We start from the raw sequence: 12,107 nt of genomic DNA on the forward strand, positions 1-12,107 counted from the left end.
AGAAAAGGAAAGATGCAACAGATATTCCCTGACTTTTAAAGAAAAGGATCCAGACAGAATAAGCGCTAAGTACTACTTGTCACAGAGGAGAAAGTTTGGAAAATCTAAAATACAATGTAGACGTGAGTACACTGATTTAAAAGGGTCATAAATACCATTAAACGCTTTGTTCGTGAGAATTAGACGAAAACAACATAACCACGTATTACCTTTCAACCACGCATTTTTAAAAACATAACCATTCCTAATGATGCCATTTAACAACTGTAAAAGTGTGAAAAACTTGAGAAAATATATTTGGCCATACATTAACAGAATCAGCTAGAACAGATATAGTAAAGTTCGAAGTGGTTACCCACTACCCACCAAATCTAAGTGATAAAGTAGCCCAGGGAGGCGTTCACACACTCAAACGCTACACGGCTAGAAGCAGGTAACAGAATAAGGGAAGTGGGCTGAGCATAAGATAATAGGGGATTACACGGATTGTGGCAAACAACCGAAAAGCACAGTCGCTAGCTACTCAGCTCAAGTCACACTGAAAGCACATTATTTTGCCAGATCTTCTCATTCTTAAGATAGGTATCCTAGTTTTTATGTGCAAGCTTTCAATGTTGGAAATACTGCAACTAATTCAAATTCATAAACTGTGTGCAGGTATGTCTGCGACCGACCCTTGAACTGTCTCGTGTCCTCTGCATTAGACATTTCTCCATTCATCATAAGTAAGGAGAGCAGAGGCCAATACTTTTGAATGAGAAAACATCAGTAAGGGGTATGTGAAAGAACTTTGCACCAGGCTGCAGAAAACCTGGTTTTAGGGTAGGCACTACTATTTGCTACTAGCTGGGTGACATCTTTGAGCTTGTTCGCTCATTTCTTAAATGTAGTTTCATGAATTATCCTAATTCACTGAGCTGTTATGAATAGCAAATTAGAAAGTAGGTCAAAGCATATCATAAACTATAAAGCTCTATATAAATACAAGTAAATGGCTGTAAGATAATAGAAAATATATACTGGTCTTCGTCCCTAGTTCCTGCCACAGAGCTCCCGAAACCCTTATAATTTCCTGTATGATCAAAGAACTATGAGCATCTCTTGGTCTTTGACCCATTGCTGGCATAGGGCTCCTAAAACCCTATGTAAATTCTGGTAAATTCTTAAGTAATAAGATCACTAGGGCATCTTTCGTTCTAATGAGGCAACTCTGGGTGGGCTTCTAGATGGGGGCTGGTCACCAGAAAGAACAAGCCATGATTAGAAGCCTGGAATTTTCAGCCTCTCTCCCCATCCTCCAAAGGGGAGATGAGCTGGAAATGGAATTAACTAATCATGGCTATGCAAGGAAGCTTCCATAAAACCCCAACTCCACGGGACAGAAGCTCCTATACTTGGGACCCTCCCAGATTTTGCCCTATGTATCTCTTCATCTAGCTGTTTGTTTGTATCCTTTGCCACATATGCTTTAATAAACTGGTAAACCTAAGTAAGTGTTTCCCTGAGTTCTATGAATCATTCTAGCAAATTAATCGAACCTGAGGAGGAGGTGATGGGAACCTCTGATTTGTAGCCAAACTGGAGAGAAGCTGTGGTAACCTGGGGACCTACTCCTGGCGATTGGTATCTGAAGGAGGGTGGGGGCAGTGCTGGGGGATTGAGCCCTTAACCTGTGGGATCTGACACGATCTCCAGGTAGAGAGTATCAGAATTGGGTTAAATTGTAGGACACCCAACTGGTGTGAGAGAATTGCTTGGTGTGGGGAAAAATCTCCACGTTTGGTGACCAGAAGTAAAGTGTGTTGTGTGAACAGTAAATGAGACACACAGGAGAAAGACACAAAGGGGGCAGACTGAACAGTTTTTCTAATACAAGGCTTTAAAAAGAGACCTAATAGGGTGGCCTAAGAACATTTTATATCTTTAGGTTCAGTCGGTTCCTCATTAAAAAAAAAGAATACAGATTACTTAGCTCATGGGGTTCCTCAAATATATTATGAACTCCTTTTAATGTTAATGTTAAGCCCTATAACCATTTGGTAATAAAGTATGGCCTAGTACGGCCAAATACACTAATTACTTTGGTGTAATGAGCCAAACACGTTCTTGGCTTTCCTAAAACAATGAACAATTTAATGTAGCTAGTTTGGAAAAAGTGATTTCAGGTTCTCAGTTTTTGTTTCTCCTCTTTTTTAAGATGTGTGTAAACTTACAATGTGTTAAAATAGTCCTGTAACAGACCCAGGTTTATCTGTTCCCTACTCCTAAAGCTTGTGGAGGCACTGCTCCCATCAGCTGGTAATGCAGGAATGAGGAGGTGACTGGGTGGGTGGGTCCAGGATGCGATTTAGGGAGAAGAGGAAGCAGTCCTCCTGGCCATGACTTGTAATTCAGAATCAGGGCGAAGAATTCTTACATCGATCTACTTTTATGCAAATATGTGTAATGGAAACACTTTCTGATAACTGTTCTCTTTATCCTGGGCCATTAAATCATACATGATGTGAAGGCTAAGAAAGTATCAAAACTTATGAGGAACTGAACTGGATAAAAATTCCCTATCGTACACTATTCTGTGAGATTCTTCATGTTCGGCTTTCATCAAACCACAGCTGACCTAGAAAACTCACCAAACCAAGTCTCTTTCACCAGCCTATTTCTTGTAGATTAGTGTAGAAATGAGCTGAATGATAGATAGCAAGTTGAAAGGTTTAAAAGGCTCCAGAGTAAAGTTTTCATTTAAAAGCATATTTCTGGTAAGATAACGATCAAGTCTTTGTCCCCCCCCCACTTAGTTTTCCAAACTCTCTGAATGATTTAACTGTAATTTCAAAAACGGTATATTAGAATATAATCATCCTGCCATAGAAAGAATTCTTTCTGTAAAAACATGAGAAAAAATTCTGATCGTCACATTTGGTCACGGATGCCATTATGGGATAGCTTAGCTTCTTTTAAGGAAATCCTGTGGGAGTCAAACTCACTAGTATGATTTAAATATCTCCAAATAAATAAACTGTTAGTTTGAACCACTGAAAAAAACTCTTTGAAGCTTTAACTAATAAAAAAGTAAACTAACAAGAGACAAAATCTAAAGTTGAAGTACTACCTGTAAAGAAGAAAGTAAGTGACTTTTAGGAAGCTCTTTATTTACTAGCATCTTTTAAGGATAAACTTTTTAAACTTCGCTTGTAAATAATATGAATACAGAGTAATTGTATAGCATAGTGATTAAGAGTGTGGGCTCCAGAGTCAGATTATCTGAGTTCAAATTCTAGCTTCCACCACTTGTTATATCTGTGAATTCAGGAGGGTCACTGAACCTCTGTAAACTTCAGTTTCCTCGTAAAACAGGGACAATAATAATTTCAGGGTTATTGTAACGATGAAGTGAGATGATTCATAATTTTCTTTCTCATGCCATATAAATTTATCATGTAGCAAAATGCAGTGAAAATAGCTAAGAAGCAAAGTGTGGCCCAGTTCAGCTCCACGGTAACTGTGCTACAACCCCATTGTATATAGCAATGAATACTGCCACCTTGGGATTGATTGTGAAGTGAGAGCTGTCCTTGTTCCCTCACACCTTATACTTTTAACATGTTTTTCTATAAACCAAATCAATATTTTCTACAACCTAGCCTTCATAGACTAGTCTGTTTTACTATAATTGACATATGTATTAAAAACTGATCACTTGGAAAATAATCTAAATTGTATGATAATTGTGGTGATGTGGAACTGCTTTGAGAAATTCTATTTGGGAAAGAAAAAATACTCTACAAAAAACATTTCCTTAACAATTAAGTGCCAATTAATAATGATGCAAATGTCTACAGGATTCTTTCTAGATATGGGTCCCACATATTACGGACCCATTAATTTGACTCAGACTCAAAATGTCTATTAAATTTTTATTGTGACACGTGGGTCAATTATGTGACTTTTTATTTCAGATTGACAGCAGTAACTAAATTAAACCACGCAATCCAAAAATCCTTCAGATTTGTTTCGATTAATATAAAGGTGACCCAAACAAGAACATGTAAAAACGGGTTATTACTAAAATACTTACTTGAGAACAAAATGAAAATTATTTGTTCTTTAAAAGTTCCAAAGTTAACAAAACCACCCAGTAAGAAACCAATTGTGATGGGATTTTCATATTCACATAAACTTTTAGTAATTTACACTCAGTTTTCCAATGACAGAAGTTTTTTCTTATACTGTCTCAAGTCTGTAATACTTAAAACTAAACAATGGTAAACTTGGACACAAAAATGTTAGAAGTGTATTTACCTATTTGTATATATATTCTTAATTTCAAGTAAATCTGAACATAAAACAGTCATTACTTGAAAAGCATCTACATGAACAACATTCCACATATGACATATTTGTTAAACTAACAAAGATTTCTTAGATAAGTAGCCTAGGTTAAAAAAAAAAATCAAGGGATCCCTACAGACAAGTTTATGTACTTTCATTTACTTCACCTGAAATTTAACTTAGATTGAGAAAAAGTAATAGCATTGAATGTAAATTTGGGGTACATTTAATTTTCACTTGAATTTAATATTTGTTCCCATTTCTCTGTCAATACTGAACACTAAGTAAAACCCATTTGTTAAAAATTCAGCTAATATGCTAATGTGAACAGTTTTGCAAGATCAAATTAAATTTATTTTAACACCTAGTCTTGAGACCATCCTTTTTTAACCTACTTGATTTGTTGATTGGACTTTCCTAGGAAGCATCAGGTTTAATATCAACAGAAACGGAATATCATAGATAGCAACTTTCTCATTCATTAATTTCCATGTACAGACAAATCAATTCCTGTATTATAAAGATACCAAAGCTGTACTTCTTTTTTAAAAATATGTCAGTGCTATACTAGGGGTGTAACTCCTTATAAAGCAAGCACAAATGTGGCATCAAACTTACTTTTCCAAAGAAGCCTTTGAAGAACTTCCTTTCCTGGAGGAACAGGGGGACAAGTCGAGCGCTATTACTGTATGGGCTAAATGTCCCAGGGTTTCACACCAATAAGCACATACAGAAGTTGGGTCAAGGGCAAAGTAGGAGAAGGGGAGGAAGTGAGAGTTTTAAAGAGTTATCCATACCAGGAGTGACATGAAAATGCAGGGAAACATACTGTATGGCCTAAGAATCCGTGGAAAGAATGAGAAGAAATCAGAACCTGCATCCCATGCAGAGCAAATAGTTAGTTTAGTATTCTCTATTTTTAAAACAGAGATTATCCAAATTTGGTAGCAGAGAAAAAGATTAGGACAAACTAGCTTGGTGAGACTTGCATTTTAAATTTCATTAACAGTGAGCAGTAAATAGAAGATTAGTTTCATGTACATTTTTCAACTGAAATGTGCTCATCTGTGTGGGAGTCATCAATGAAAAAATCCAGCTCACATTCAAACGCCTATGTAATCATATAAAATTAAGTTCTGTGTGCAGCAAGGCTTCTTGTCAGACTTTTTCTTACTGAGTTCAAGATGTCACTTATAGAATCCTTACTGATGCATTAGGATTGATTTGTACGGGTGTGATCAATTCCACAACAATCATGGGAAAAGAATATATATGTTCCATTCCAAACACAGAATAAATCATCTATAAAGAACACAAACTAATGATTTCACTGGAGCTGAGGAAACAAACATTTCTGAGAACCAAACCACATCTGTGGACCACAACTGAAATTTAAGGAATGGGTTGTTTTCTTTTTAAATGCTACTGTTTTATTATAAAAAAACTTGCATAGACAGTTATAAGTATACAATTCTGAAACTATGCAGATGAGAGAGACATAGCTATCTATGGTTTCAGCACCAATTTTTAAGCATATGCAAACTTTGAAAACTGGCCACCATTTAAAATCTGAAGCACTTACACAAAGTAGATGGATTCTAATTCACCCGAGTTACCTTAACTTTACATTTCCTAGCTTTGGTTGAACAATACTTTAAACCTTTACTTTTTATAATCCGTTTTTAATGATGAATAAATATCTAGAAAAAGACAATTGTACTGAAATTTGACTCTCTCAGACAATTTATGAAGTCATCTAAACACTGAACAGTTTATTTGCTCCTTGAGTTTTGAAAATGACAAATAGCATCAAATATTTCCACAAAGTGTTTTGAACTTAAGCTGGAAAAATAATAAAGGAATTGGGGTAGTTAACACAGTAAGACTAACTTTATTTCTGCTGCCAAGTTTGGTGACCCTAGTTTTGTTAGACTGTGAGCAACCATCAGCTTTTAAGGATGCAGCCAAAGTTAAAAGATTCACCATTCTTGAGGGATAAGGAGGTAAGGGGAAGAGATCTGTTAATATTTAATTTAGCTTCCAGCAAAGCTCTTGTTAAACATGGAGTGTGTCCTCTTTTTATAAAAGATCTCAGATGTTAATGAAAAAAGTTGACATGCAAAATGCCTAAAAAGATAGTTATTAGAGAATGTTTTTTTTAAAACAATTAAGTTATGATTCTTTTACCTGCTAAAACAAGAACATACATTAGAAAAAAATATATCAAATAGTGAATAAAAAAACCAACATATTAGAAACTGGTAGTATAATGAAACTAGTCTAAAACAAAGACAGAGAGGGAGAGACATTTACAGAGACAACGGAAAGAAAAGACTTTTTAAAAGGAAGGGCATTTTGGATCAGGGTCAAGCAAAATAACCAAAGGCCCGATACACTTATTACAGAATAGACTGATAAATGACATTACTCCTCACCCAGCAACTGACTGTGACATAAAGGCATGAAAATAGACAATAGATTGTCCATAGGCAATATCCTACACAATGTTAAATCCCTAAGTGGCTAAACTGAGAAATTATGTCACAAAATAAATGAGTTAAAAATAGCTGTAACTAACTTTATGCATACAAAGTAAAAAACAATTTAAACATACTTATGCTCTGAGAAGCATATGTTTAAAACACTGTCTTGTTTAATTATATTTTTTCATTTGAGAATATTAAGTTTGCAGATAACGCCTAACTGAATCCTAAATTGTAAGGGACTACTTCAAGGAAAAAGAAAACTATACTTGCAAATTACCCTGCTTCCTCAATTCCCCACAAATTTAAAATGCACTATAATGTAAGATTTTTTGTTCAAAGATTATTCAAGTGATAAGTTTAAGATGTTTGTTTTGCTACTTATCTGGTACATGTGAGCTACGTAAGTCTTCAAACTTTAAAACTTTGGCATTCAAACTAGTTCCATACACATGCTATTTTTTCCTTTAATCTGTAGGTTTGTACACTTTTACGTTTGCTTCCATTTATTGGAAACTCTAAGAGGAAGCTTTATGGTCTAGAAAAATAAACAAACAAAATATCTCCAGAGATACAGCTTTTGGCACAATGTAAGCATCTGGCATATCTGATTATAGATGTTTGTTATAGATTATAGATAATTGTTAGATGAATATTTGGTAAGGGGGGGAGGCAACTAAAATTTTCAGCATAGTAAAAATATGAAAAGAAGACAAAAGTCATAAATTTTTGTGGACAAATATGATCTGACAAAAACTATCCTGTAGACTTCCAACTTTCTGCAAGCTTCTCAGTACAGCATTAGAAAGGGAATTTATACAAGGGGGAAGTTTCACTGAGTATAACTGACCTCAGTTACCTAAATATTCTATCTTATTTTAAAAAATACATCATGCTTGCCTATGTAAAATAATAAACAAATTTGCTCCAAGTCGCCTGGATAAGGTTGGTCTGAAAAATTTTAAAGAACTTCTTGAATGAAAAGTTCAGAAGTGGTCAATTTCCCTTCAAAGTTCAAAAGTTTGTCATGAAAAGCAAGCAACATATATAAAACTTCATTTTAGTTACAAAATACCTAGGGAAATAAGGATCTTTAAGAGATATGCAAAAGTTTCATAAACTTTAAAATATTAAATATAATTGTGATTATGATGATTATTACGAGATTCAATTTGACCACATATTGAGGACTGAATTGTTTTCTGTATATTCGTTTCAGAAATTTTTTTGAGTGGCTACTACGTGCCAGACATTGTTCTAGGCATAGGTATAATTTTTTTTAAATGGCAATGTTTTCTATTTCTAGTGAAAATAAAAACTCATTAAATCTTATTATCTAAATAGTCCTGTGTCTTAAATAATCATGCTTATAGTTTATAATCTTCTTTGTTCAAAAAATAAAAAGGTGAAATAAAACAAAAACATTCATCACCTAAAAAATTAGTTTTAGAACTAGATGGTGAATAGTGGCTTTCTCTGGGGATTGCAAGAGATTTTATGTAGTTTTTGTTCACTTGTATTTTATACAATGAACATACACCACCTATACAATAAAGATATGTTTCTAATTAAAAGTAGGTTAAAAATAGGCAGTTAAGAGGATTAACTGCTCATTAAACAACTAAATATCATTTCTTAATGCCTTCTGGGTAAATTTAACCCTAGTTTTTCCTTATTTAGAGAGTGAACATGAAGCTATACTCTGAATCAAAAGACTTCTAAAGGCTCATTCCACAGTGACCTTCTAATTGTAAGTTATAAGATTTTAATAACTATTTATAGTTTGTTTCAGGTCTATCTAGTCTGTTCACTGATTTGTGTGTTGTTTTCAGTTATTAGTATTATGATGTTTAAAATATTCTTTAATGACTACAGGGCAAATCATTGCATTTTTAAAAAAATGTTCTTAAACATATTATTATTCTTGGAAAACTACATTATCTGGGGCTATATTTAATAGGGGAATATATTCAGGTGAACATAGCAAGTCTATAAATTATAGTTTCATGTACCATACTATACAGATAAAAGTCCCTTTAACATTAATGATAATTAATCGGAGGGCACAGACAGACTAGGAAGGGCCTCATGTAAGAATTTAAATGACCAAAATCTAAGGTAAAGGGGTATGTGTACATGTATCTATCTATCTTTTTTTTTTCTGTTGTTTTTTTTTTTTAGTTCTTTGCATAGTATAATGCGTTATTTTTTCCTCCTTTCCCTTCCATAATGGATTCAGGCATTTGTTTCAAAATGTAATCCACCTCTCTTGAGTTGGTTGCTTCCTCAATTTTGTATCTTTTATAATGCAGAATTACAGAAAAGAGGTCATACAGAATGTACCAAGAAGCAAAAAAGTTTTGATTATTAAGCAAATTGAGAAAAAAAAGCACTCACTAATAGCCAAACTTGTAGCAGCTCACCAGACCAGCAAACCCAAAGCAACGAATATCGAATGCTAATTGGGGCAAGGCCATGCAGAGGTAATGCATAAAGCTATCAGAGCACAGGGGGAAGGCCACAACTGGAGAGGAGGAAGAGGTGATGAGGGCTGTCAGAGTTTATGAAACATTCTTCAAACCTATTCAAAATATGAAATTAACATTTTATCTGAAACTTTATGAACTCTGAACCCATTCTCTCCTTTTATTAAATATACAGGCATGAGCCTGGGATGTATTCTATGGCATAAGACAAATAAACATTATTTATGTGGCAAAAAGGATTCTCCATTTCAAGTATGCTGAAGTTTCAAGTATGAAAGAGGCAGGGAAAATAAACTGTTTATGTGAAAGGAGTGTAGAGAACGAGATTGGGGAGTAGCAGTCAAGGTAATAAGTCCTTCCAAAATGTAAACCTTACTAGCCATGAACACAGATATCTCTGTCTCCTTCGTTTTCCTGGAAAGGTGTTTCTTATAGATTTAAAATCAGTAATTTATAACCCATTTATCACAATTAAGACACTAACTTTTAACAGTTTTATCCTGGTTTTGGAATATTATTCATCTATAAGGTTTCATACCATTTGTTTAATAAGGATTCTGAATCAAAAGTACCTTTTGGATGATGTCTGGCCTAAATTGAAGGTCATAATTTATACCTTTGGATGAACAAAATGAGATGTTCTTTATTAGTGAGCTCACTTTTTTTTTGCCTTAAGAGAAACATTGTTCTTACTTGATAGTTAAGTCACTAAAATTTAGTGAGCAAAATCTTTTAAGAAAATATTTACAACATATAGATCAACAGCGGTAACCATCAAATACATACAGCTTTCAATCTTTTTACAGCATCTTCACAGATGTGCATTCCTCTTGATTCATCAACTTCTACATGGCCAAGGTACTGTAGAAAGAAGAAAAAAGTTAGGGCTATTGCTATGTTTATTGAGTAGCTACTATATGGTAGGTATTAGATGGTAGAAAATTGAATATTGAAATTCCTGCACTCAAGAAACTCACAGCCATTGTAGAAAGTTAAGATAATGTTACTTTACTTATCCTCCGTGTCCTCATATGAATGAGATTTATAATAAATGTCTCAGAGTTATTATAGAAGAGTATACATTAGGCACTAAATGTTACCTGAATCTATTGGATCTGAGGCATAATAGCCTAGCCGCAGTTACTTTGTCTCTAAACATAAGAATAATCCCAAAGTGTGTGTGCGCATACTGAAATAGGCATACATAAAAATAATAGTTATTCCAAGGCAAAAGAGATGGCATATTCCTTTTATGAAGAGCACATAAAAGCAGGGCACATAAAAAGAAATCCTGTGGTGGTGGTGATGGTAGCAATGGAAACCTGCGAGAACCTTCCTCTGTTTAGTAAAACTGTGATCCCTGAAAGGTGGGGCCAACCCCAACCTGTTCCCCAACCTGCCCAGTATCTCCCAACATTTGGCCCTGGAATGGAGATGAAATACTGGGAATGAGTAACCAGAACCCCAGGAAGCACAAGCATATAGAGTTTAAAACTTGCCCAAGTTATCTTTGCTTATCTCTTTTGTCTATTGAAAATAATACCGACTAGGTGTTTCATCACCAAAAAGGATTTATTCGGAAAAAGAAAGGATTGCAGCCCAGTGCATGCAGACATGGCAAGCCACGTGCACACCCTGGCCTGTATGCCAAGATGGAGGGTTATTTATAGAGAGGAAAAGGAAGTTAAGGGAATGGGAAGTTAGAACCTTAGAGCTTTATAATAAACAGATTTTCCTGTAGTGTTCTCGTGATTACATAGAGTGTGAGAACAGAATTCTAACCATTAAGCAATGACTCCCAGTCCTCCCGTTCCCAGCTCCTGGTAACCTCCAATCTACTTCCTGTCACTGTGAAATTGCCTATTCTAGGTACTGCATAGAAGTACATAGAATCGTACGATATTTGTCCTTTTGTGTAGAGCTTTATTTCACTTAACATGTTTTCAATGTTCATCCATGTAGTATATGTCAGAACTTCATTCCTTTTAATGGTATGATCATATTTCATTGCATGTATACATCACATTTTGTTCATCCATCTGTTGACAGACACTTGGTTTGTTTCCACCTTTTAATTATCATGAATAATGCTCCAATGAACACTGACATATAAGCATCTGTTTGAGTCCCTGCTTTCAGTTCCTGTGGGTATACACCTAGGAGTAGAATTGCTGGGTAACGTGGGGTAATTAGATGTTTAACTTTCTGAGGAAATACCAAGCTGTCTTCCTTAGTGTTGCACCATTTAACGTTCCCATCAAAATTAGGAGGATTTCAATTTCTTCACAAGCTCATCAGCATTTTTTCCCATTTTTGAAAAATGTATGCCATTCTAATAAGTGTGAAGTGGTATCTCTTAATTTTGATTTGTATCCCCCAATGACTAACAATGTCAAGCATCTATCTTTTCATGTACTAACTGGTCATTCGCATATCTTCTTTGGAAAAATGTCTATTCATATTTTAATTGGGTTATATGTCTTTAAATTGTTTGAGTTGTATATGTATGAGCTGTTGCATATTCTGAACATTAAACCTTTATTAGATATATAATTTCCAAATATTTTCTGCTATCTGTAAGCTGTCTTTTCACTTTCTTGAAAATGTTCTGTGATGCACAAAAGTTTTTAATTTTGATAAAGTTCAATTTATCTATTTTTTTCTTTTGCTGCTTGTGTTCGTGGAGTCATATTTAAGACTCAACCTCCAGATCCAAAGTCATGAAGATTTACCCTTGTGTTTTCTTCTAAGAGTTTCATAGTTTTTACTCTTAGGTCACCAACCCATTGAATTAATTTTTTTTTATGGT

The 12,107-nt window shown here is 34.5% G+C and overlaps 1 protein-coding gene across 18 annotated transcripts in view; it reads right to left on the reverse strand.

Annotated features, from left to right (window-relative positions):
* NUMB (NUMB endocytic adaptor protein) overlaps window positions 1-12,107 on the reverse strand; it is a 134,215-nt gene that overhangs the window by 24,755 nt on the left and 97,353 nt on the right. For 11 of the 18 annotated variants that reach the window (XM_081049905.1, XM_081049914.1, XM_081049908.1 and 8 more), the window contains one exon: window positions 10,085-10,159. In XM_081049905.1, the coding sequence (XP_080906031.1) occupies window positions 10,085-10,159 (75 nt within the window). Of the gene's footprint in view, window positions 1-4,947; window positions 4,981-10,084; window positions 10,160-12,107 lie in introns of all 18 variants that reach the window. The other 7 variants (XM_081049917.1, XM_081049901.1, XM_081049903.1 and 4 more) reach the window with 1 other exon arrangement.

This window comes from Rhinolophus hipposideros, assembly GCF_964194185.1.
Source record: "Rhinolophus hipposideros genome assembly, chromosome: 5".
NCBI lineage: Eukaryota > Metazoa > Chordata > Mammalia > Chiroptera > Rhinolophidae > Rhinolophus > Rhinolophus hipposideros.